Source organism: Mustela nigripes, chromosome 17, assembly GCF_022355385.1.
Source record: "Mustela nigripes isolate SB6536 chromosome 17, MUSNIG.SB6536, whole genome shotgun sequence".
Lineage (NCBI taxonomy): Eukaryota > Metazoa > Chordata > Mammalia > Carnivora > Mustelidae > Mustela > Mustela nigripes.
Genome location: NC_081573.1, coordinates 33636276 through 33662894, shown reverse-complemented (window position 1 = coordinate 33662894; position 26619 = coordinate 33636276). Strand labels below are relative to the sequence as shown.

General features: G+C 54.0%; 1 protein-coding gene across 8 annotated transcripts in view; it reads left to right on the top strand.

The window, feature by feature from the left end:
- KIFC3 (kinesin family member C3) overlaps positions 1–26619 on the top strand; it is a 66500-nt gene that overhangs the window by 27084 nt on the left and 12797 nt on the right. For 2 of the 8 annotated variants that reach the window (XM_059382262.1, XM_059382260.1), the window contains exons 2-5: positions 5800–6004; positions 8510–8652; positions 13667–13805; positions 16766–16968. In XM_059382262.1, the coding sequence (XP_059238245.1) occupies positions 5839–6004; positions 8510–8652; positions 13667–13805; positions 16766–16968 (651 nt within the window). In that variant the 5' untranslated portion in view covers positions 5800–5838. Of the gene's footprint in view, positions 1–1539; positions 1661–5799; positions 6005–6093; positions 6386–8509; positions 8653–13666; positions 13806–16765; positions 16969–26619 lie in introns of those variants that run through there. The other 6 variants (XM_059382261.1, XM_059382265.1, XM_059382263.1 and 3 more) reach the window with 6 other exon arrangements.

The window sequence follows — 26619 nt, the reverse complement described above, 5'->3', positions numbered from 1 at the left end:
TGTCTCAGAAAATAAAACACACATTAGCCCACTTCCAGTAGGGGGATTGTGAGTGTCCTGTTCTGGCATCCAGAACAATCTGAGGCCCAGGACCTTGGCTCTGTTTCCGGCTGAGATTCTTGACTGCCAGCCCAGTGCCTGGGCAGCGACAGGAGACAGAACCTTCATTGATCTGTGTGTCCCCCTCCAGTCCCTCCTTGCACCTCTTGGGCCATCCCCTGAGACACCAGGAATAGTGAAGCGCTCACCCTTCTCGGATTATCTGTGGAACCATCAGCCTGCACTGGGCTGGCTTCTGAGCTTCTTTCTCCTCCTCCTGCACCCTGGAGGGGACAACAGCGCAGGCTTGGGAGTAAAAGGCCGCCTCTGTTTGGGAGACAAAGAACAGAGTGGCTCCTCTGGGTCAGCTGTCCCTGCTTGGCTGGCTGGCTCCCTGGCGTTCCCTGTGCCTCTTCGGAGACGTCCCCCAAGGAGGGACTTCTGGCTGGCCCTGGGAGGGCTGCGTGCTCTGCAGTGGTTGCACTCTGGACAGGTTTTCACTGGAGCCTAAAGGAGGAGGATTTTACCTTAAAAAACCCTACGGCCTGGAAGATGTTAATTCGGGAGTGGTGCTGTGGCTGGGGAGGCAGCCGGGCCTGTGTATTCCTACTAGAGCTAGTGAGAACATGTGTGTGTGTAAACACGAGTGATAACGTGTGATGTGTGTGTATGCATGCTACCAGAGCGTGACAGAGTGGGAGTGAAAGCGAGGACTTGGGTTTTAAAGGATGTGTCTACTAGAGTGTCAGAGGACGAGGCATAGAGTGTGTGCAAGAATGTATGTGAGGGTGAGCAAGTGTAAGTGTGCACGCGGACAATGTGTGGGGATGCACGTGTGCGTCTGAGCACCTGACGATAACGTGAGCGCGTGTGTAAAGTGTGTGAGAATGTGCAAGTGTATACATGCGCCATCTAGAGTGTGTGAGTGTGTGTGTGAAAGCATGTGTGTTAGAAGGTCCAGAAAACGAGCTGGTGTGTGAGGGCGTGTGAAGGACAGCATGGGAGAAGTGTATGTGTGAGGAGTAACGAGCGTGGGCGGAAAGTTCTGTACCACCAGGGTTAGGGGATGTGCGCATCAGAGTGTAAGTTTAAGCGCAAAGGCACGTATAAAGGACTAGCGTGGGCACGTGTGTGAATACTGGATGGGTTCTCGCTTGCGGACCAGAGCATGTGTGAAGGCATGTGTGAGGGACGTGTGTATCGGCGTGCGAGAGCCCACAGGCGAAAGCTCGAGCACGTATGACGCTGTGTGTACACCAGTGGGTGTGCGCGCACGTGTGCGCTAGCGTGTGCGGAGCGTGGGGCCCCCAGGGCCCAGCCGGAACATCTGGGCGGAGCCAGGAGTCCGCCGAGTGGGCGGCCCCGCGTGTGAGTGTGGGCGCGCGCGCGGGAGAGTGCGCGGGAGCGCGCGCGCGCCGCCGACCCCCGCCTGGGCGAGAGCCAGTTGCCATGGGAACGCGCCGCGGCCCGAGTTAATCATTTCCTGTGGAAAGTGTGCGGGAGGGGCGGGAGCGGGGCGGGCCGAGAAGGCGGCGGCGTGGAGCTGCCTCCCACCGGCGGGCCGGGTCCGGCCGAGCCCCGGGCTCTGCGGCGACGCCGGGATCCTGCCTCTGCCAGGCCGGTGAGTCGGGGACCCTGGCGAACCGGTGGCGGGGGAGGAGGGCCGGGCTGGGCTTTCGGGATCCGCCCGGCCCGCCGTTCCGGGTGCCGCGTCCGGGCCCGCCCTACCCGCAGGACCCCCTCCCCTGCCCGGACCCGCTGCGGGGCGCGGGGAAGGTCGGGCCCGGGAGAAGCAGCCCTGCGCGGTCGCCCGCCGAACCCCGCGCCGTCCAGACAGAACCAAGGACCTTGCTCGCAGCACGTCCCCTGGGGTCGCAGCAGCCTCGGGAATCCCCTTCCCATCTCTTTGGCCCGAGAGAGCCGGAACCGACCGGGGGAACCGCGTGTCAGTCAAGGCCTCCCCCTTCTCTTGCGGAGATTTTTCCCCGCACCCCCCAGGGATCCCTTGAAGGCTGCAGTGTCCAGCCCTCCCACCACGTACGTTCCCTGGGCAGTTCGCTTTTCCCCTCGCAGGGCAGGGGAGGGTGTAGGCCGGCCCTGTGGTTGGAAGGAAGGCCTGGGCGGGTGCCCTCCTGGGCAGTAGGAAATTGAGACAGTGACAGCAGCAGCCCGGGGGATCCCAGGAGGGAGGGCAAGCCAAAAGCCACCTCCTTCAACCCCCTGTTGTGAGTTAGAGCAGAACTCTGGCGCAGTGTGAAGGGCCTGGTCCTGGGAGATTCTTCAAAAGGAAGCTGTATTTCAATTCTCAAGTATTCCCACCCAACCCCCAGCATACCTGTCTCAAGATTGTGGGTCCCCGCTGTCCCTGACCTTTCACCTTCCATGGCCCATGAGACTGGGGGCACTTCTCCCTGCCCAGGCACACTCCCCATGCCCTTGGTAAAGTAGCTGTCTCCTTGGCCAGGGAGAGTCATTGGCAAGGAATGCAGCCTCAGAATGGGGCCCTGTATTTGCAGTTACTGGACTTTAGGGACTCAGGGTGATGAGTTCTGCTGTTCTTATGGGAGTGGAGGTTTTTGAGGTCTAGGTTGTCCTGGAAGACCCAGGGCCTGTGATTGTGTGCAGGGGAGGGCCTAGCTAGCCCCTGTCTAACCTCGCTGACCTTCTCTTCCAGGGAGACTTAAGCCCTCCCCAGCAGCAGTATCTGGGCACTTGTCAGGTCTGTCCCTCAAATTATGGCAATATCCCTGGTCTGGCAGAGAGCAGGGGCGGGGGGGGGGGGTGTGTTACAGCTCTACTCCCGTGGTCTAGACAAAGAAGGGTAAATCTTTCCCTCTTCTCAAGCCAGACCTTCTGCACTCACCCTCCACTGGAGGGAGGGAGATGACTGAAAAATAAAAATTTTGAGTTCGTTGTATATGCCAGCATTGTTGTGAACACTTTATATATGCACTGTCTAATTCTTATACCAACCCTATAAGCTGGAGTTCTCCCCATTTTCAGATGGAGATAATGAGGCACAGAGAAAGTAATTCTCCCAAGGTCACACATCCAGTAAGTGGCAGAGTTGGGTCTGAAGCAGCTTTTGGTCATAGCCACTCCACACCATGTCCCTGTTGTCCCACCCTGTGGGTCCCAAGTTGGCAGAAGCGCCCAGCCTTGGGCTTATTTGAGGTCCTGGATACTTTTGACCTTTCCACCCTACTGGCTCTAAATCCAGCTGCTTTTTCCTCTTCAGGATCTTGCACACACCCTTCCTCTTTCTTCCTGCTATCTTCCTGGCTCCCTCTCCAACTTCCCTTCCAGAAAGTCACAGAAGCATTGTCTCCTTCTGTCCCCGTCCCTCAGACAAAGCTGATCTCTTTAACGGTCCTCTCTCTCAAACAGGGAATCGACCTTCAATGCCCCTCTCACCTTTCCAGGCATGTGGAGCCTTTCTTCCATTAGGCTCCTGGTCCTTGGGGTCGGTCGTGTGCCCAGCTCCGTGCCAAGCAACCTAGAGAAAAGGACATCTGGCGCTTCCTCCTGGTTCCTTCTGCTCCTTAAGGGTCCATCTTTGTTCCCTCAATGGAGCTGGCCCACATATTTGGATTAGCCTCCGCCCCATCCTCTAGCCCACAGTCCAGTAATACTGTACCCAGGAGCCTCCTCCAAGTTGTCTTCCTCAGTCAGGGAAGGCAGAGAGCACAGCTTCTTAGCCAGTAAGCCTGGCATTCTTCTAGGGCCCGGCTGTGTGAACTGCCGTCATCAGATCTTCCGCTGCCCATCGCTATGCCCTAACTTCTTGCCTCTCCCTGCTTCATTCATCCTGGCCCTGTCCACCCAGCAGGCTTGAATCCCTCCTATTCTACATACCACATCCTCTCAACTCAGCCTCCCCTCCTTACCCTGGCCAAACTTCCCCTCAGAAGAAAGCAGCCCCTTCCTTTAGCCCTACCCACCTCTTGGACCCACCCAGGTTTGCCCTCTGTGCGGCTCCACGGCTGGGCCCCCTTCCAGAGCCCCCAGGGCTTTCTCCAGTTTGACCTCCCCACGGCATTGTTTGCTGGGAACTGACCATCCCCTGCTTCCCCACCCCTCCCCACCATCGGTCACGTGTGAGGACTCCGCACCTGCCTGGTGTTGTCGCCACCTCTGACCGTCCTTCTCCAGCGTTCCTTACCACCCAGAGTGAGCTCTCCGTGCTTGGTTACCTTTGGTGACTGTGTCCTCCACTGCGGTGCTGGGACCCTCGTTAGCCTCCCAGCTCTGAGTCCCCAGCCCTGCTCTTTGCCCGGCTTTAGCCCGGGCTGGTATGTATACACGCATTTCAGGGTACCCACCTGTCAAGCTAGTGCCAGGGGTCTGTCAAAAAAATTATTTATTTATTTATTTAAAAGATTTTTAATTTATTTATTTGGCAGACAGAGATCACAAGTAGGCAGAGAGGCAGGCAGAGAGAGAGGAAGAAGCAGGCTCTTTGCAGAGCAGAGAGCCCCATGTGGGGCTCGATCCCAGGACTCTGGGAATCATGACCTGAGCCAAAGGCAGAGGCTTTAACCCACTGAGCCACCCAGGCGCCCCCCACCCCCGACAAAAAAAATTTGTAAAACCGAAAGCAAATCCCACTTTGCCTTTCTGAGCTGACTTGGCTTCTTCTGTTAATGGCATTGCTGTCTGAGTCTGGGACTGTAGCTGGGTACTTTAAATGTCCTCACAGCTGCTTTACCTACGATAGGTGTTCAACAAAGACTTGTGTGGGGAAGACTTAAAGTCTATCCTGTTCATCTGCTCAGTTCATCTGCTCAGAGGGACCCATGCAGCTTTCCTTTTTTTTTTTTTTTTAAGATTTATTTATTTATTTTAGAGAGCATGCACAAGGGGGAAGGGCAGGGGGACAGAGAATCTCAAGCAGACTCCACGCTGAGTGTGAAGCCCTGTTTGGGGCTCGATCTCAAGACCCTGAGATCATGACATGAGCCAAAATCAGGAGTCAGACCTTACCCACTGCACTACACAGGCATCCCCCCATGGGGCTTTCTATCCAGGCCATCCCCCCACCCCTTTCTCCCATACCACCTGGTGCCTCCCTGCATCCTGTTCAGATCTTGAAGGTTTGTTGAAGTGCTTACCTCCCTCCTGACAGGGAGCTCCCCATCTCTCCTGATCAAAGAGGACCCCCGGCAGGTGCCTAGCTCACAGCAGACACCAGATAAATAATTATTAGATGAAAAAGCAATGAATCTTTGTATCTTACTGTCTGCCAAGTTGTAGGCACAGAGTAAGGGGACTTGAATAGCATGAGTGGACTTTAAGAGAATTTGGTCCATATAAACCTATCTTGTCGCTAGCCACAGTCAGCCCTTCTGATTAGTACCAAGATGCTAATTAAATCTGATTAGATTTATGGAGATGCTGTTGACTCCTGCTGCCTCCGTGTGGGGCTGTGACCTGGTGCGCCTCCAGGCTGCCAGGCCTCCAGCGAAGGGGCTGAGATGTGAGGTCTCCTTAGTGTGCTGCTGACACAACTGATGCGTCCTCACCCACTTCTGAGCCGCCTTACTTGGGAAGAAGCACCCGGAAATGGTGATAGGCTCTGTTTCATCCCGCAAGCCCAGGGATCTTTGCAGGGGGCGGGGGTTATGGAGGTGGCATTGGAGTTGGGGCTGCTGCTCCGGGTAACAGGTGACCCCGTTGCAGGCGGGCTCTGATCTGTCCCCCAGCCCCCGCTCAGGATGCCTGGCAGCCGGCTCAGCCTCGCCTTCCCTGTTCTGTCCGCAGGCCGCCCGGCGCCCAGAGGAGGCCGCTGAGCCCCGGGCCATGGTCCCGTCCCGCCGGCCGTGGAACCTGGGAGCCACGCCCTCGCTGCGCGGCCTGTGGAGAGTGGGCCGGGCCCGGGAGCCTGAGCCCGGGATGGCTCGCCCCGCCCCCGCCAGCCCGGCCGCCCGCCCTTTCCCATACACCGGCCCGGGGAGGTTGAGAACTGGTGAGTCCGCATTTTTAAAATGCCTCTTTATTTCCCTTCCTTCCTCCAGATAGCAGAGATGAGGCCGGGCTTTCTCGCAAGTTCCTAGGCTCAGTCAGAGCTGTCAGGTAATTACAGGGTGCCGGGCAGCCCGCGGGCCGGCGCGGAGTCGCAGTCGGGGCGTCAATCTCGCCGGCGCTCTTGCCCCGCGCCCGCCCGTAAAGAGAGGTCCCGGACGCCGAGTTAAACTTCAACGCTGTCGCTGGAGCCAGGGGACAACGCCGCCCAAACCACGCGCTCTCCACCCGGCCGGGCGGGGGGCGCTCCGCGGGAGGCGCGTCCTTGGTCCCTGGCCGAGCCTGGCGGTCTCGCTCCGGTTTCTGCCCGCAGCTGGTAAACAAGGTAGGTGAAGTGGCTGCCCGGTGCCCTGCGCGGGCGCTGACACCTGATCACGACCGGCCGGCCCGCGGGGGGCGCAAGGAGCCGACCGAGGCCACCCAGCCGAGTTGGGGTGCCCTGCGCTCAGTTTCAGGTGCCATCCGGGTCGGCTCCTGTAGGGGCCCTGACGCAAGTGGGCAGTGAAGGAGTCCCTGAGTGCAGGCTCCCGCTGTCCCCCTGGGAGAGCTGTCAACACCAGCTCTCCTTTCTGGGTCATGTCCCCTGGCACCTCACACGCCAAGAAGTGAGTGGCACATCTGATTTCCGGTGCCGGCTGGATAATCGGGTCTGGGGGGCTGCCCCATGACTGTCTCCTGAGCTGAATTTGGGCAAGCCTTCCTGAAGTATGGAGGAAGAGAGGGGTGTTCGGTCAAGGTGTGTTGAGGGGCTTGCTGTCTGTTATTCCTGACCTACAGAGAAAGGGGTTTAGGTTACCGGCCTGTCTGAGCTAGCAGAGTCCCTCTGGGCCATCAGACTTAAGTCCCCCTGCCTACCCCCGTAAAGAAGGGGAAACTGAGGCCCAGAGAGGGCACACAGAAAATTCCTCTTCAGTCCCCTCTCTCCCACCACACTTGTGCCAGTGGTGGCTGCCAGAGTGATACCCCCCAAAGTCTCTGCAGGGGACAAGTGAGGCTGGGGATGGCCCTGGGGTCTCTGAGAAAAGCTTGGGCTTTTGGGTCAGGTAGCCTCAATTATCTGGAAGGGATGAAGATGACCTCTGCTCCACAAGGTTTTCCTAAGGATTACAGATGTGATATATATGAATGAGTATTGCTGTTCTGGTTAAAAAAAGAGAGAGAGAGAGAGAGAGAGAGAAAGAAAGAAAGACAGAAAGGAAGGAAGGAAAAAGGAAAAACAAGCAAAAGACAAAAACATGTTCCTTTGGGTTCGGGCTAAAAAAAAAAATCACTCAAACCTAAAAAACTAAAAAAATTGAAAAAAAAAACTCTATAAAAAGCACAGAAAAGTATAAAAAAGACAATAAAAATCACCTATAAGGTTGCTAGTGGACATTTTATATAGTTCCTTCCAATCTTGTGTATGTGGGCACGCATGCATATTGATCTATTAAATGAGTATTAGGAAGATCATATGACCATGCAGGCTTATCCACTTTTACGATTTATGACAAAGGTCAAATGAAATCCCGTGGGTGAAGTGCTAAGCAGAGTGCCTAACATTGAGTAGGGTGTCACCCAGCTTGGTCACCCCTGGCCTCTCCGCCCCCACCCCAGCTCTCAACTCTGCCTTCAGAATGCCGGCTAGCCCATGGGATGGCAGGACTGGCTCAGTGTGACCCTGGGTGCGTTAGTCACCCCCTCGGCTGTGGTCCTAAGGGCCTGCATCCGTGGCTGCTTTATGTGTGTCTGGCACAGAGTGAGCACATTATGTGTGTCATTCATTGTAACCCTCAGCCCAGAACTCTGAGCTTGGTTCCTTACCCCATAGTGCAGGCAAGGAAACTGAGGATCAGACAGGGGAGGAAGGCCCTGGCGGGGGGTTGAGGTGGAGTGCACGGGATATCCATACCAGGGTCAGCTCTCTGTCCTGTCCAGTGAGGGCGGCAATGTGTCAGAGGCTGGAGGGGATGTGCTTTAGCTGGTCCCAAATAAGCTTTTGGAGCCTGCCCCCTTGCTGTTTAGGAAGGCCGGGGAGAAAGCGCCCCCTAGAGGCGGCCTTGGTAATAAAGCCACCACCCTGGAGTGCACCTCCTGGGAAGACAGGCACAGCTGGGTTGGCATTGGCTTCCCTTTGCTGCTCTCTGGAGAGGATGTGAGCAAGTGCCAGCCCCAGAGACCACTGTGGAGGGCTGGGAACACCCCCTCCCCCAGAGGTCTCAGGTGACTTCCTCAAGAGAAGCTCTGGGTGGCTTTCCGGAAGAAAGAGCACACACAGCCCCTGCCTGGTGCCAGGCCTTCCCTCCGAGTAGGTCAGGCGTGTGAGGGCGTGTGAGTCCCTCTTGGCCGCGCCTGGGCCGGCCCAGACGATGGGGAAGCAGAGCTCAGCGGCGGCCCTAGCCAGGGGTCCTGGCCAGCAGCCTTCAGCCAGGGGCCTAGCATCTTACCTGTATTCTCTGTCCTGGGACAGGGCGTGGAAGAGACACCCTGGTCAGCAGTGACGAGGACTCCAGTGCCCGAAGTGCAGCCCGCCCGGCCCTAGCGCAGTGCCGAGCCCTCAGTGTGGACTGGGCTGGCCCTGGGAGCCCTCACAGGCTCTACCTGACCGTGCAGGTAAGCACTGGGGCCTTCTGAGAGGTGATGGGCCGAGCCAGGCTGTGGGCCTTAGCTCTGTGAACTTCTGCAGCTGGGTCTCCAGCAGGCTGTCTGGGGAAGGAAGCCCTAACAGGGGGCCTTGAGTCTCTTTGCCGAGCTCCTCGCACCACGTCCGCCCCGAGCCCGCGTAGATGGAGCAATTTGCTTTATTAGGTTATCTCTGGGAAAATCTCACAGGAGATGACAGAAACTTTTCAGCCACACCCTGGCTGAGGTGTTAAAGTGAGAAATGTGGGACCTTCGCTGAGAAGCTACTAGGAAAACAGGCAGGTTTGGGGGTAGCTGTTAATTCCCATTTGAGCATGGTTGTCCGTGGGGCTATATGTGTATTTCCTATTTGACATGGGAATCCAAAGCTAGACAGAAGAATTTTGCCAAAGTTTGGGTTCTTTTCTCTTGCAGTTATCATCAAGTGATTTTTCAAAAGACAAATTTTATGTATATTTGTGTATTTGTCGTAGAGATAATACATAACGATAGTACCAGGCACTGGGGCCATGTGTTGTATATCTCACGTCAGTATTCCGCAATCTCAAGACCCAGTTACTGTTTTATCTGAGTTGTAGGAATGAAGTAATGGAGGCTCAGAGAGGTTAAGTAACTTGCTACTGGTCACACAGCAACCTGGGATCTGAATAGCTAAACACAATGAGCTTTCTAACATACAGTGTAAAGAATTCACTGGGCAGGAGGGTAGGAGGTTGGGGGAACCTGGTGGTGGGTATTAGGGAGGGCATGTATTGCATGGAGCACTGGGTGTGGTGCAAAAACAATGAATACTGTTACGCTGAAAAGAAAAAAAAAAAGAATTCACACAGGGATGTGATATTTAGAAACCGAATGCCTCCTTTAGCCTTGTATCTTGGAGAAATCCACTATTTAGAGTTGGGTGTTTATGTATTTTTCCTATGTAACCACTTGCTTATATTTATACAATTTTATTATTTATTTGTACACGCTGTCCTGTGACTAGCTCTTTCTCTCAACAGTAAATCTTGGCGATTTCTTCATGCTTGTCCTTATACAAAGAACTCCCTCATTCTTTTAAACTGCTGCAAAGTATTCTGCTTCAGGGTTTACCATAAATTATCTGTCAGTCCTCTGTATCCTTTCTGATTGCTGTGAACTCCTTAACTATCTCTGCATGCACACAGCTACAGCTTGGAGCAATGTCAGAACAGTGCAGGTGCTGCACTTTTTAAATGAATACGTTTGCTAATGTATTTACAGTTCACCCCCATGCCAGGTGCTGGCCCATTCCAAAGCAGAGAAATAGACCTGACTCTCTGCACGAAGGACCAGAGTTATTTCAGGGTGTTGTGTTGCGAAGACCCCCTGCCCAGGACGGATGGTATAGGAGAGGGCTCACGTTGAAGGGACATGGGCAAATAGGGGGACAGGAAACCTGGTTGCCCTGGGAGGGCATAGCCTCCCTCATGCAGATGGAACTTGTAAACCAGGCTGGCCTGCAGCCCCCAGTCCTGATCTGAGCATGGCCTAGGGTCTCATGTTGCTTCAGAGCTTCCTGGCCCTTCTTGTGTGGTTCATGTGCAAACTGAACCAAACGGTCCTTCTTTTATCTTTCGGTCTACAAGAAAAGCAAGTCTGGTGTGGGAACAGTTAAAGAAACCAGAGAACCCATTTTTTTCCCTCTGACTTGAGCCATTGGTAGTTAAATCGGGAGGTGGTCAGAAACCGGCCGCCTGGAATTGGGCGGTGGCTGTCTTCCTGAATTTTGATTATGGGGTGTTGAGTTGTGGTGGCTGCCGAGTCTTGGGGTCAGCAGATCTGCTGCGATTCTCTGAGAAGCTTTTGTCAGCAGCCAGTTTGCATGGCATGTTGGTGTCCTTCTGGGCCCCATTATGTTTATCGGTGCTCTGAGGTCAGGGCTGTGGGGCTGAAGGAGGGATCCAGGCACTGGGGGGTGACCTATCCAGCCTCTCCAGTAGTTAGACCCTGGGATGCTCCCTCTGGAGACACTGCAGGAACCACCCCCCTCCCCTGCCCCGGGGGTAAGGAGTACGGAGGACCGGCTGCCCTTCCTGTGGCTTGGCCAACAGGCCAAAAATAGTGTAACCTTTGCTCTGGTCGGCAATTGGAAACCCCCAGCTGCTGCCATCGCCGCCACTGCTGACAAGCCAGCTCGGGATGGTGTGGCAGTTGGTCACAGGGTGGGGACCAAATAAAGTCGGGGGGAGTTTTCCTATGTACAAGAGATTTTGCTCACCACCCTCCCTTTTCAAGCAGAACATGAGGTCGAGAGAGAGGGAGTCAGACATGGTGAACACCGAGGCTGCTCATGTGGCCTTTTTCTTTTCTCTGTTTGTTGGATTTGGGGTTACAAAAATAATAATACTTAAAAAATAACAACAAGGAGACATACAGAAAGAATATAATGCTAACGGCTACCTAGTCTCGGGTTCTGACTGTGTGCCGGCGGCTCTGAGAACTTGGCACAAGTTCCTGCCGCTTACCCTTCACGCCAGCTGTGTTGGGAGGCTGATAACGTTTCTGTTTTGAGAATGGGGAAAATGAAGCTTCAGGGAAGGAAAGTAACTCGCCCAGAGCCACACAGCTCCCCCGAGGCACAGCCAGGCTTCACACCTGGCGCTTTCTGACTCCAGACTCAGAGCATTCTTTTATTTAAAAGAAAAAAAATTTTTTTAAGATTTTATTTATATATTTGACAGAGAGAAAGAGATCACAAGTAGGCAGAGAGACAGGCAGAGAGAGAGGAGGAAGCAGGCTACCCACGGGAGCAGAGAGGCCCATGTGGGGCTCGATCCCAGGACCCCGGGATCATGACCTGAGCCGAAGGCAGAGACTTTAACCCACTGAGCCACCCAGGTGCCCCTAAAAATTTTTTTTTTTAATTTTATTTACATTCAATTAATTAACATATCATTAGTTTCAGAGATAGAGTTCAGTGATTCATCGGTTGTATGAAAGCCCGAGTACTCATTCCATTCCATGCCTTCCTTTGTGCCCACCACCCAGTGCCCCTGTTCCCCTGCCCCCTCTCCCCTCCAGCGACCCTAGTTTGTTTCCTGTAGTTAAGAGTCTCTTATGGTTTGCCTCCCTCTCTGATTTTGTCTTATTTGATTTTTTTTCCCTCCCTTCCTCTATGATCATATGTTTTGTTTCTTAAATTCCACGTATCAATGAGATCATATGATAATTGTCTTTCTCTGACTTACTCTGCTTAGCATTTATCCTCGAGTTTCATCCATGTTACTGCAGATGCTAAGATCTCATTTTTCTGGGTGGCTGAGTAATGGTCCATTATATGTATATGCACCACATCTTTCTCCACTCATCTGTCGAGGGACATCAGGGCTCTTTCCACAGTCTGGCTATTGTGGACATCGCTGCTATAAACACTGGAGTGCACGAGCCCCTTTGGATCACTCTATTTGTAACTTAGGGGTGAATACCCAGTAGCGCGATTGCTGGGTCATAGAGTAACTCTATTTTCAACTTTTTGAAGAAACTCTATTCTCTTTTCCAGAGTGGCTGCACCAGCTTGCATTCCCACCAGCAGTGTAAGAGGGCTCCCCTTTCTTGGGGCATTCTTTCAAACACAGCACTTGTTTTTTGTTTCAAATACAGCAGGCACAAAGACATGCAAAAATGTGTCTGTAGAGGTGCCTGGCAGGCTTAGTCAGAAGAGCACACAACTCTTGATCTTGGGGTCGTGAGATCAAGCCCCATGTTGGATGTAGAGATTACTTAAATAAAACTTAAAAAAATGAAATAAGATATATCTGTAATCCCCTTCCCAGATAATTTCTGTTGACATTCAAAAATAAAACAGAGCACTGTAGATGCTTATAAGGCTGAAAATACAAATGACAAGAAGAGGTTCAAAATGAAATGTAAAGGTTCCTTTCCCTTCTTCCCATATTCTCACGGTTAACTTTCTTTCTTTCTTTTTTTTTTTAAGATTTTATTTATTTATTTGGCAGAGATTACAAGCAGGCAGAGAGGCAGGCAGAGAGAAAGGTGGAAGCAGGCTCCCCGCTGAGCAGAGAGCCCGATGTGGGGCTCAATCCCAGGACCCTGGGATCATGACCTGAGCTGAAGGCAGAGGCTTTAACCCACTGAACCACCTAGGCGCCCCGGTTAAGTTTCTTTTTACTCACCCAAAAGTTTAAATGAGGCACATTTCTCCTCCTAGCTGCCATATCACCTGACCTCCCAGAGACAACCATTGTCTATCTAGTTCCCCAGATTTTTTCTTTTTTTTTTTTTTGAGGCCTGTGTAATTGTTTTATCAAATGGGATTGCACACTGCATGTGGTTCTGTGGCTTGCTTTGGATGTCTTTGTGAGCTGCAGGTGATTTTTCTCTGGATGATTCTTTCTGTCTTTCCCCCTTCTCTCCCAGCCTGTCCACTGGCCTGTTCTACCTCAGCCTTCTTTGCCTTGGTTTCTCCTTGACCAGGAGATGGGAGGGAGCATGGCCTTCCCCTGTTCAAGTGGATCTGTGTGCTTCCCTCTTGGCAATCCCAAACTGGTGCTGTCTATAGGTGGGGGCAGCTGACATCATTGGGGGGGAGTTTCCCTGAGATTGTGGGGTGCCTGGTGGGGCCGGACAGCCCTGTAAATAGTGGGGCCATGGGCCTGAAGCAAGCAGGCCGCTGCCCCGGTGTCTCACACCCCACAGAGCCTGCAGGGACAGCCCAGCGAGCTTCCCGTGAGAACATCCAAGTGCCCAAGAACTTGTTTGCTGATGCAGATGGCCGGCTGCCCATAGGAGCCAAGAAAAATGTGCTGCCACTGTCTCGTCGTGGCATCAGGACACATTTCTTCTGGACCCCAGGCCTGGTTGTCCTCACCCACTCACACAGCAAGGGATGGATCCCTGGGCCCGGGGTGCTCACCAGCTCCAGGAGCACACTGTCTTCGGGCTCAGGGGGCCCCCTCCGCACTGCAGGCCCCTTCACGTGAGGATTCTGGTTGTGTCTTGGCAGCAAGCCCTGCTGGACAAGGGGTGCGAGAACAAGAGTCAGGGGACGAAAGAAGAGAAGCTCCCGAAGAGGCAGGCGCCGGCCCCCAGGCGGGACCGGGAGGTCCAGGAAGCTGGTGGCACCATGAATGTAGAGAAAACAGGTAAAGCAGGCCTGCCCGCCAACCTGGAACAGTCCCCGCTGAAGCTGGCCCTGGAGGGGAGGCTGCTGTGGCATTTGAGCGGTCCCCACATCGCTGTCCTCGTCACTTGGAGGAGACCTGGCCAAGTCCTGGCCACCTGGACATGGAGCTCAGAGACCCCAGCCTGCCCACCCCTATTCCAGGGATGCCCCCCTCCCGGTGCCACCAGGACCCCATCCAGGGATGAGAGGCCTGTGTGGGCTGGGGTTGAATTTCCCTACATTTTGTCTTTCCCCCAGTGCCCGTCAAAAGCAGACCAACGGTGGCAGCCTCAAAGATGCCGCAGCCTGTAGACAGAGGCTGGAACCCATCTCCTTTCTCTGTGGAGCCATCGGGGACCCATGGGCTCTAGGACAGGGCTTTACCTACTGCCACGAGGCCGGGGTAGAGGAGCTGGTGGCTACCTTCTTCTCTGTCCAGGATGACTGGTTCTGGAAGATTCTATGGGCCCCCTTCGTGGGGTTCCCTAGCAGGAAACCTGAGCCTAGCAGTAATTGGGAAAAAAGCATCCTCAAAGAGCCAAAGGGGACGGCCAAGAATGTGTGGAGAAAAAAGCTTTCTCTTTCTTTCTTTCCCCAGTCACCAGGGGCTGATTGGTGTTTCTGTCAGTTCTGTTTTCTGCCACTCCCTTGTCTGGGGTTGTTCCAGAGCTGTGGTCGCCTGTCTGGCATTCAGGGGCTGGTGCCGGGGTCTCTCCGCTGTGTAGGCAGACCGGCCTTGGGAAGGGGTGCACTGTCCAGCCAGTCAGGTCGGCTCTCCTAATTTGTGGAGAAGAGAGAGACCAGGTCCTGGGAAGAATGGGGACTAAGTCTTGTCAGTGGGGCCAGGGCCGGCCCTCTGTGTCCCTGTGCCTGGGTGGCCGTGAGAGACAGTGCGCAGGCAGGGTCTCCAACACACGCTCCCTTGTGACAACTTGCACTGACAACTGACTCACTAAGAGAGGCAGGCAGCCTTCTCAGCGGGAAGGCCCCTCCGTTCCTTGTCCCCAAGGGCCCCTTTGACCTCCCCTCTCCCTCCACTTCTGATCTCCCTTAGCTTCTTCAAGGTCTTTTCTTCCCTAGCAAGTGCTCTCCAGGCCCCGTTTCAGCTCCCCTGGCTGTGCCCCTGTGCTGAGGTCAGGATGAACCCACGCTGTGGGTGTCTCAGAACCTTCTCAAGTGCCCTGGACGAGAAAAATGATTCCATGTCTCATCCCAGCCCTGTGGCCTGTTGGGTGACACTCACTTCTATCCATCCCTCATGGAATCCGGGCTCCTTTTCCAAGGTTGCCTCTTTGGGCAAGGATCGGTGTCCCCATTTTGCAGAGGAGGACCCCAGGGCCTCATAGGTGGCAGAACTAGCTCCCAGGATCTGGAGTCCAGAGTGTTCCCTACCTCACCACAGCAGTCTGCACAGGGCCAAGGGCCATGCTGGTCACATGCTGCTCATGGCATCCCCGTGTGCAGGCCTGGAAGCATCCATCTGACCTCACTCTCTCCAGAACAGAGAGCAGAAGCTTGGCCAAGTGTGTGTGATACCCCTGCTGCGTCACATGCAGGCCCCACGGCCAGGGCCATGAGCCAGCCGGGACGAGCCTGCTCCAGCTCTCCGGGAGTCTGGAGTTGTAGCTATTCCAAGGGACTGGGAGAAAGGGAACAGCCAGCCTGTGTGTGCTTCGCCTGCTCTCTTGAGAGTGGGACCTGAGCGTCCTCAGGGTCCAGCCTCCTGGGGACAGGTCTGAGACATCCTGCCCAGCCCGGAAGCTTTGTTGTGGCTTCTCTGAAGTCTCGGTGAGCGTGAGTGCGCTTGCTGCCTCCGGGCGGGTGGAAGCTGCCAGCAGGGGTGTGCACAGAGCCCCTGGGCGTCCTGCCTCTCAGTTGTGGCTCTGGGGGTGTATCGTAGGGAGTGGAGACCTGGAATCAGCAGATGCCACTTGTCACACTAAACTCTGGGTCACTTCTTTCTGCCTCCTGGGGCTTTGGCCGGGTCCTCGACTGAGCTACTAAAGGGGAGAGGCAAATCTCCGGCCCTCACAGCCTCTCCTCTGCCCCACCCCGCACACCCCCAGCTCCTCGCAGAGACGGTGGCCTTTCTTGGTGTCCTCCAAGCAAGCTATGACATGCATCCCAGGACATATTGGCAGGTCATGGCCCTTGATTCTTTGTCTTTGTCCTTCTGTCCGTCTATCTGTCTCTCTCCGGCTCCTGTTGACAGGACAGTGGAAGGCCGTGGGAGGAGGAGGACTCAGGCCGAGGCCCCCCCCCCCCCCCCCCGGTATTTATCACTTCCTCCTGCCTGTGTGGTCCCTGTCCTCAGCGCAGGCATCGGCCCGGCAGCGGGCCCAGCAGTGTTCCTGCTCACGTGCTGTGTCTGTGTCCGTGTGTCCTGGTCTGGCTGTCCCTTGCACCTGCACACCCTCCCCTCGCCTTCTCTGTGTGAAGTGACCACTCCCTGCGGAGGTCAGGTGACAAGCTGGGGGAGCCTCTGCCTCTCTCCTGTACTCTAGGTAGGGGCTTTGAGTTTAAAGAAATCATATTCTCCCAAGAACAGGGTTTTCTGGGAAGAGAACCCCAGACTCTTCATCAACTGTGGCCAGAACGGTGTCTCTGTCAGCTGCGATTCCTTGCGGCCTGGCCACAGAGAGGGGATGGCCCGTCAGACCTAGGGCACATGCTCTGAGGGGTGTAAGGTGAAAGTTGCTTTCCTAAGTCCTGATCCAGGTAATTCTGTCTCACAGAAGATGCTCACGGACGTGGCTTCCTCTCGGGCAGGCCCCGGAGCCCCTGGCTCGCCCCCACCTTGCTGCTGCTGTCCCTGTCCCCTGTCCCATTGACTTGCATCCCTGCCCCATCCCCGATGGTCGGCCCCGCCCCGACGGGCCCAGCACTTCAGCCAGGGTGGGTCCTCTCCGTCCTGCTGATTGGCCACTACTTTGCTCATAGGTGGGCGGCTCTTTGGCAGCGGGAGGTGCTTGAGCCTGGGGGGGCCACCGGGTGCGGCCCCCATGGTGCATAGGATGGTGGAGGCCATGTCCCAGCTGCAGGAGGAGAAAGCCCGACTGCAGGAGGAGCTGGCAGCCATGCAGGAGAGGCTGGCCCTCCAAGACAGTGACCAGCAAGCCACCTCCACCCAGCCGCAGAACCAGGTACCTGGGGAGGACGGGGTGGGCAGACGCCACTGCCCACTATGGAGCAGCTCAGAGGACACTGCTCGGGGCCCCTGGAACCAAGCCACTGGGCCGCTGGCATGACGGACAGATAGGGTCCCCTCCCTTGGCTCAGGAACGTGAGAGAGGGCAAGGTGGCAAGAAACAGAGGCCTGGGTCTCCCTCCTGTTCCTCCTTGTACCCCATTCCTCCTGCTTCCCAGAAATGCAGGCCATGAGTGCAGGTGTGCAGGGAGCTGGGATAGACAGGGATGCTTCCACTCTGCAGCCGGGGCAGAGTCCACCCTGTCTGGCTACTGGGCAGTCCCAGGTGGACAGAACTCACTGCAGAGGTCACCCCAGGGAAGACTGGGAGGAAAGGAGAGGCTGGTGTGAGTGCACATGGGAGGAAGAGCTCTCGGGTCTACAGAGGCCAGGGAGAACCTCGGGTGTGTGCTGGCAAACACCATCTCCTTCCTTGGCTGGCCAGAGAAATGCGTGTAGACTCTGAGCCACGTGCCCTCTGGGGCTCATCCTGGGCTCTCCTCCCCCACCTGCACATGGGCCCTGAGGCCCCTCTCCAGGGGCTCAGCTCCCCACTGCCCTGGTCAGCATCTGTCTTTTGTATCTGTCTGACCTTCCGCACTTCCCCAAAGTCCCCCACCCTGTCTCTATGTCATCTCTGCCTCGGATCTGTGCCCTGAGCTCAGGGCCCAGGGCTCTCTGTTGAGAGGCCTGACCTCAGGTAGAGCCAAGTTCTTCCTCTCTGGTGACCCAGCCTGTGGATGTTCTGCTTGGGGGCACATCACTGAGTACTATGACTTGTTCTTGATTCTAGGGAGTAGCAGATTACCTTTAGGCACTTTATCAATGCAGCATTTTCCCCCAGGGCACCAGTGTCTCCTCTTCTCAAAAGCTGTCTGTTCTGACCACCTGCCCCTTGGGGAGTTAGGCGGGCCTCCTTGGGGCGTCCCTAGTGCTCGCGTCTCCCTCTGCAACACTGACACCATTGTTTGCTGCCTCTGGGCCTGTCTGTCCGTCTATCTGTCTCTCTCCGGCTCCCTTTCGGGGGCTCCTCTAGGCAGGGTCACACACTAGCTTTGTGTCTCTTTGCCTCCCGTATCCCCCTTCTGCCTCCTGCCCTCAGATGTTTGTGGAGTGCCTGGTATGTGCTGGGCACCAGGCTAACCACTGGGGACATCCAGATGGGCAGGTGCTCCCTGGCCTACAGAGGCTGCGGTCTAGCATCTTGGGGAAGACAGATATTTGTTACATGCTCGCATGTTAAGTTAGAAGAGTAATAAGGGCTCTGCAGGTGGGCCTACACAGGGCATAAGGGCTTGTACCAGAGGCCTTTGTCTGGGACATCAGGACCTGTCAGGGAGGTCAGGTACAGCTTCCTTGAGAAAGTAGGGCTGGAACTAAGGTCTGGCACAAAGCAGAGGAAGTGGGTTCTGAGCTGAGAGGGTTCTGTGCGAAGGGACTGTGGCAGGAGGAGCAAGATGAGTACAGGGGCAGAACCACGGTTTGGTTAGCCCTGTGGGCCTGGGAGCTGGTCTAGGGCTCACACCCTGCAGGATATGCCTGGCCTGTGGCAGGAACTTAGCAGCAGCTCTTCTTTCCCTGTCCTGGCACTTTATTTTTAAAAAAGTTTTTCTTTAAAGGGCTTTACTGAAATATAATTCACATACCATAAAGTTCACCCCTCTATAGTGTACAATTTAAAGATCTTAAGTATATTAAGACAGTGATTTGACCATCACCACCATGTAATTTCAGAACATCTTCATCTCCCTAAAAAGACCTATTTCATCACTCTCCTTTTCCCTGCCACACAACCCCTGGCAACCAGGGACCTGATTTCTGTTTGTATGGATTTGCCTTTCCTGAACACTTCATAGAAATGAAATCATAACAGTACATGGCCTTTCGAAACTTTATTTTATTTTATTTTGTTTTAAAGATTTTATTTATTTATTTGACAGAGATCACAAGCAGGCAGAGAGAGAGAGAGAAGGGGGAAAAGCAGACTCCCTGCTGAGCAGAGAGCCTGATGCGGGACTCGATCCCAGGATCCTAAGATCATAACCTGAGTCGAGGGCAGAGGCTTAACCCACTGAGCAACCCAGGCGCCCCCTTTCATAACTTTCAACAAATTAAATTTTTTTTTCTTCTTTTACTTCTTTATTTTTTGTAAAGATTTTAATTTATTTATTTGAGAGGGAGAGCAAGCACAAGTCAGGTCTTGGGAGGAAGATGATGACTCCCCTCTGGGAGGGGAGCCCAATGGAGGACAGGGCTTGATCTCCAGACCCTGAGATCATGACCTGAGCTGTAGGCAGACGCTTAACAGACTGAGCCACCCAGGCACCCCATTTAGCAAAATCTCCTTTTTACAGGGGAAGTTGAAGGTGAAGCATCTCAGCCTTCCCGGTGTCTTCGTGCCCTCGCTTTCCAGACCTTCCCAGCCCCTGTCCTCTCCCACCCCTGGCTTCCCTGGATGATTGGGAGAATTCCAAATGGTTCCTCCTCTTTTCTCGAGTCTGATCCTTAAACTTCCTCACTGAGAGTTCCTCACTGAAAACTTCAGGGGATGTCCCTGAAGCTCTAGGTCTCTGGGCTCCTCTTCAGAGGGTCCAACTCTGTGGCACTCCGTCCTACCACTTGGGCCAGGAGCTGGGTTCGAATCCTGGCTCTGGGCACTGATATTCAATTAGCTGTGTGAGCTTGGGCTAGTTAATTACCACTCTGCACCTCAGTTCCTCCATCTGTAAAATGGACTCACAGCATCTGATGAGATGAGCCAATAGAGCTGATGCTGCTGTGACCACTACCGTCTTTACTGGGAAGAGCTTGGATTTGAAATCACACAAACAAAGTTCTAGTCCTGGCAGGGCTGAGCGCTAGCTGGGCGCTCTGAACCGGGGCTCATCCATGTCGCCCCATGGTTCCCGGACAGATCAGTCATGAGACGAACGGAAAAGCGGACGGAAAAGCGCTGTGCCTTGTGAGGTATCACTTCTGCTGCTCTGCTGTCCTGTCGGCCTCACTGGGGTTTCACGCAGATCGACCTTCCTGCCCTTCTCAGTATTGCTCATCCAAGAAAAGAAATGGGGGACGCTCTGCCTCACGCTCACGGTGCCTTGTTCCCAGCCTTACCTTACTTGCCTTCTGAATGTGGCTGCCTTCCCACAATGCTCTTCCTGAAAGGCAGTGTAGCCCTGGCAGTTGAGTTTGAGGGCCCCCTGGGGGTCCCCACAGACCCGAGTTTCAATCTGACGTCCACTGCTTAGTGGTCAGGTGACCTTGAACGAGTTGCTTAACTAAGGCTTAGCTTCATTTCTTGGAACCTCCGTTTTCTTCCTGGACAGTGGGGATAACAATGGTATCTCCCTCACAGAATTGGGGGTTCAAAGGGATGATCTTAGGAAGCCCCTGTGCCCTACAGACCAAAATGACTTAGTAAAGGAGGCTGCCATTATCCTGCTGGGACCTGGGCTTGTGTGGCTGCGGGAGTCTTTGGTGGCATCACTATGATCAATGTCATGGTGACATTTGAATTTCCCGGGAGCCCACTGTCTCCTTGTGGGGAGCAGTCGGACCAAAGGTCCTTGGTCTTCGGGCCTCTGGCTGACCTAGGCCACAGAGGCCACCGGTCTTGGCTTGGCAACCAACCTGTGGCTGCGGCCGGTCTGGATAACTGTCCCCAGGTCTGGATGACTGTCCCCAGCATTGGCAACAACAGCCCCAGGCCACATCCTGGCAACCTCAAGCTCCCTCTCCTTTGTGGATGTCCCTGGAGCAGTGGCCTCTGCGCTCCCAAGGCTGCTGCCAGCGGTCCACGTGCCCACACTGCACTCCCTTCTCTTTGCCCCTGAACCTCAAGGTAGAATCTTAAAAAACTGTGCTTAGAGGCTGCAGACTGGCGGCCTAGATCAGCCACCAAGTACGTCTTGTTTCCCTGTTTTTTTTTTTTTAACCATTAAAAACATTGTGATAAATACACCTAACATAACATTTACCATGTCAGCCGTTTTGAGGTGTATAATTCAGGGTATGAATACATTCACACTGCTCTGCAGCCCACACCACCATCCATGCCCAGAACTCTTATCCCCTTGCAGACCTGAAACTGTTCCCTTTAAATACTACCTACTCCCACACCCCTCTCCCCCAGCCCCTGTTCCTCAGCATTCTACTCTCTGCCTCGATGAATGTACCTATTCCTGGTGCTTCATGTAAGTGGAATCACAGTATTTGTCTCTTGCAACTGGCTTATTTCACTTACCATGATGCTTTCCAAGTTCATCCATGCTGCTGCAAGCGGCAGGATTTCCTTTTTTTTTTTTTTTTAAAGATTTTATTTATTTGTTTGAGAGAGGGTATGTGTGAGTGCAAGGCGGAGGGGAGGTGCAGAGGGAGAGGAGGAAGCAGACTCCCCGCTGAGCAGAGAGCCCAACACAGGGCTCCATCCCAGGACCCTGGGATCATGGCCTGAGCCAAAGGCAGAGGCTTTACTGACTGAGCCACCCGGGCGCCCCAGGATTTCCTTCTTTTTCGAGGCAGAATAATATTCCCTTGTATGGATGCACCATGCTTTGCTTATCCATTCATTCATCATTGGACGCTAGGGTTGCTTGCCCATTTTCATTATTTTGAATAGGGCTGCTACAACCATAAGGGTGTCCGAGATATTTTAATTCCTTTTGGGTAAATGCCCCGAAGTGGAATTGCTGGCTCACATGGTCGTTCTAGTTAAAACTGAGTAATCTACCGTCCTGCTTTCCACAGCGGGGTCACCATTTCACATTACCGCCAGCAACACACAAAAGGTCCTGGTTTCTCCATATTCCCAGCAATATTTGTTACTTTCTGAGAGCTTGTTTGTTTGTTTTTTTAAATACTAGCCATCATAATGGGTGTGAAGTAGAATCTTATCCTGGCTTTGATTAGCATCCCCCTCATGACTCGTGTGTGAGCTTCTTGTCGCGTGCTCGTTGAGCATGTATCTGTCTTCCTTAGAGACGTGGCCATTCGAGTCCTTTGCCCATCCTGAATTGTTTTGGTGGGATTTTTTGTTTTGTTTTGTTTCTTTGTTTTTGCGGTTGTGTCGTAGTTCTGTCGTATTCTGAATATTAACCCTTCATCAGTATATGATTTGCAGACAGTTTCTTCCATTCCATGGGTCGCCTTTCTGCTCTGTTGATGGTGTCTTTCGAGGGCACAAAAGGTTTTCATTTCGATGAAGTCCTGCTTATCTGTTTTCTTGTGGGTTGCCTTGCTGTTGGTGTCCCATCCAAGAGAGCACTGCCACACCCAGCACTGTGAAGGTCTTCCTCTATGTTTTCTTCTAAGGGTTGTATAATTTTAGCTTTTACATTGAGGTCTTTGATCTGTTTCGAATTAATTTTGTCTGTAGTGTAAAGCAAGGGTCCAGCTTTATTCTTTTGCCCATGAATGTCCAGTTTCCCGGCACCATTTGTTGAAAAGACTGTCTTTTCCCCATTGAATGGCCCCGATGCCCTTGTCAAAAAGCAGTTGACCGCATACGTGAAGGCTTATTTCTGGGTTGTCTGTTCTATTCCATTGGTCTCTATGTCTGTCTTTGTGCCAATACATCATTATTTTCATTGCTGTAGCTTCGTGAGTAACTTCTGAAATCAGGAAGTGTGAGACCTCCAACTTTCTCTTCTTTTGCAAAGTATGTTTTGGCTCTGGCGGGGGGGGTCCTTTGAGATTTCATGTGAATTTTAGGATGTATTTTTCTATTTCTGCAAAAAATGTCATTGAAATTTTGATGGGGACTGTGTTGTGTCACTTTGGGTAATACTGACATTCTAACAATATGACCGTCTGTGAACATGGATTTTTTTTTTAAGGTTTTTATTTGTTTGAGAGAGCAAATGAGTACAAGCACGGGGAGGGACAGAGGGAGAAGAAGAAGCAGACTCCCCGCTGAGCAGAGCCCAACATGGGGCTGGATCCCAGCAGCCTGAGATCCTGACCTGAGCCCAAGGCAGACACTTGACTGAGCCACCCAGGCATCTCAAGCTGTCTTTCCATTTATCAGTGTCGTCTTTAATCGATTCCAACAACGTTTTACAGTTTTAAATGTACAGATCTCTTGCCTCCTTGATTAAGTTTATTCCTATTTTATTCTCCTTGATGCTATTGTAAATGGAATTGTTTCCTTAATTTCCTTTTTAGATTATTCATTGTTTGTGTGTAGCAGCACAACTGATTTTTTTTTAAAGATTTTATTTATTTGAGAGAGGGGGAGAGCATGGGGAGAGAAGCAGAGGACAGAGAGGGACAAGCAGGGCTCGATCTCCCCACCCTGAGATCAGGACTGAACTGAAACCAAGAGTTGGCCCCTTAACTGACTGAGCCACCCAGGCACCCTGAGGAACCACTGATTTTTACGTGTTGATTTTGTATCCCGTGACTCTGCTGAGTTCGCTTATTAGTTCTAATTGGCCTGCTTTTTTGTAATCAGATTAGTTGTCAATCTTTAAGCCTTGGCTAAATTCCCACAAAAATCTGGACTTCCTATTTTGTCAGAAAATACTGGAAGACGTGGCTTCTCTGGGTTGCCATTCCCGTGTGGCACCCACTGCCTGGGGCCTTGTAGCAGATCCTGCCTTTGGCAGAAGCCAAAGTGCCCAGCGCTGGCTGCCCTCATCTCCAGCACCCCTCCTGCCCCACGCCCTGCCTGACAGCCTCACTCGGAGACTCTGCTCTGCCTCTCGTGCACTCAGCATTCTTTCTCCTGCTGTGTACCAGGGGCTGTCCTAGGCACAGGCAGTGTGGCACCCACACAGGACACCAATATCTCTGCCTTCAGGGGCCTTCATTCTAACAATAGAACAATAGAACTCATTAAGTGCTTTACATGTATTATCTCATTTAATGTCACTTAATCCTCCAGACATCCTCCCAGGGGTGGCCTCATTAGCCCCATGAGGCAGAGTTGAGACTTTTCCAAGGTTACTCAGGGGGTAGGGTGATGTCTATTTTAGAAAGCTGGGCCGTCTGCCCTGAGAACCCAGGAGCTCAGCTGCCCCTCACTGGCAGAAGTACTTGGATGTGAACACTTGGCGGTGGGCAGGGCAGGCTGGATGGGGCCAGACAAGCACAGTGAGCAAGCATGTGGCCGGGAGTCCGGTGTCCTGCGAGGGGATGTATGTGGGGACAGGATGCGGTGCTTCCCGGGGATGCCCCTCTGGCCTCTGTTTCACTGAGGTGTTCTGGATCCCAGGACCTCTTGCCCTTTCAGCTCAGCAATGCCTTGATCTTGCCGCTGAGAGAGCCCTCTTTTCCTTAGAAGACAGCTGTGGTGACTGTGAGGCGGCCTTGGTGGGAGGTGGGGAGGTAATCAGCAGGTTGTCTCTGCCGGTGGGAGCAGACAGTCTCGAACACAGCCCTTGGCGAGGGCAGCCCCACCCTCCTCCGAGCCTGCTTCTGCTGAGACGCAGAAATGTGGGTTTGTGGCAGACAGGCCCCAGCACCCTGCTCCCACTGAGGCCCTCCGCACCAGGCCCGTGATCCAGTTTCTCTGGCTGCCGGGGAGCCTGAGCCTGGGCAGGGGTATTTCACAGACCTGGTCCTGGTCCCTTCCTCCGCCCTGGGGTTGTCGTGGGCAGCCTGCCAGGAGCCTGCTTCTCCTTTGGCCTGGCTCTCTGCACTCAGAGGAGTGTGCGTGCTGCGCTTCTGTTGTTATTCAGGGGTTTACTGAGTATCTAGTGTGTGCCAGTCACCTGCTGGGGGCGGGACCTCTGAGGGCCAACAGAGAGGGTCCCTCCCCTCTTTTCCTCCAGATGCAGGCACCACGTCGGACTCAGCTGGGGCAGGTGTGTGAAGGGATGCCCACAGGCGCTCTCTTCCCTGGAAGGCCTTGCTCGCTGGTCTGGTTCACCCTCAGCACCCTACTCTGCCCTCACCACTCCTGAAGCAGAGCCTTCTGGGTGGAGGGCAGCCGTCCCGCTCATGAGCCACACACCAGAGTGGCTTGGGCCTGACGGACCACCCACAGTGTTGGTGGCCTGTGCCCCCAACCCCACCCCACCGCACCCCGTTGTTGGAGATGAGCCAGGATCCAGGAGATGACTGACACCTCTGACGAAAAGAGTGTTTGACAGCCTCTTCCTCAACCCCCCACTCACAACCCCAGCCTTCTGTAGACAGTTCCTTTTGGGGCACACCTTAGGGATTCTAGGCAGAGCCCTGGAGCACCCAGAGTTCTGATTATGATGCAAGAAGAGAGCAGGAGCCTGGGCTGCAGGCAGGCGCAGCAGGCGGGCCTCCTGGCCCCCCAAGCAAACCCTGGAGAACCCCACTTTTGCCTCATCCGCGTCTGAGTGCCAGTAGCATTAGGGACGAGCGAGGTCAGAGCATGCCTGCTCGGTGCTGAGGAAGCGGCCTGTCTGGGGCACCTGCTCAGTGCAAGTGGGTCTTCCTGCGGCGATTTCCCAGGGAAGGATGGGGGACAGGTGCACCCCAATCTTTCAAAGGGAAATAGATCCATCTATTTCAGGATGGGGGAGTGTGAGAGGAATTCCTCTTACTTGAGACTTAAAAATTGCCTAAAAGCACAAAGAATTTATTGGGTGTAATTCTACAGTCCAGAGACTGTCACTTTTAGCTGTTGCATTCACAGTTTTGTTTCTGGACTTTTGACCTAGTCTGTTGAGGGGTCTTCCTCCAGGTCAAAACTTCCGACAAACAACCGTAACCACAACGGCCCGTGTGAGCACCCGCCGTGACCTACCTGACCATCCCCCTGACGCTGGGTATTGAGGTTACCCCGGCTTCGTGGCTAAGGAGTAACAGGGGGCTTCTGCCAGTGGTCCCTCGCTCATGCAAGCTCTGCCAGTGGTGTCTCGTGCAAGCTCTCAGAGGAAGGGGGCAGAGAAACAGCGCAGGCTTGGGCTGTCGTCTATATTTCCTCCTTCACCAGCTTTGCTTGGGGGAGCAGAGGCCATCCTCTCCCACTCCGGGAGACTGAGCAGCTACCTGTGTGCCCCCTGTGCTGCCACAGACCACGGATGGATGACATCTCAGCCGTGTAAAATGGGGAGCTGTGATAAACCCTTACCTGCCGTACCTGGCTGGCCCGGCACCTGCAGGCAGTGGACCTCCTCAGCTGTTGCTTAGTAATAAGAACCCAGAGCTTCGTGGCCCGCTGGGGTAAAACCCACCTCCTAGCCCCCCACAGAATGAGTCTGACTCCCTGGGCCTTTTCAAGGTGAGGTGCGGTCAGATACAGTCATCACAGAATGTTCTGGAAGAAGATGTCCAGACATGCCCTGAGGAACACTGGTGCCAAAGTCTTCAGCTGTGTTTTTGGGTTACTTACTGAGAGGTTCCTGGAGGGGGGCTGATGCGGAGTCAGGGTCTGGGGCCTGCGGGGAGGGCAGTCAGCAGAGGGTGACAGGGGGTGCACCCCCTTCTCTGCTGGCCCCAGCTCTCCAGCAAGGCAGACTGGGAGCTGGCGGGGACAGAGGTCTGAGATGTGCCCTGGTCCCTGGTAGACCTGTCTCCACAGGCTGACTTGCTAGGAACCCCCTGAATGGAAGAATCTAGGCTCTGGGCAAAGACCAATCTAGGTTTTATAGTGTCTGGAGTTTATACAATTTGGGAGCCCTTTTAAGAA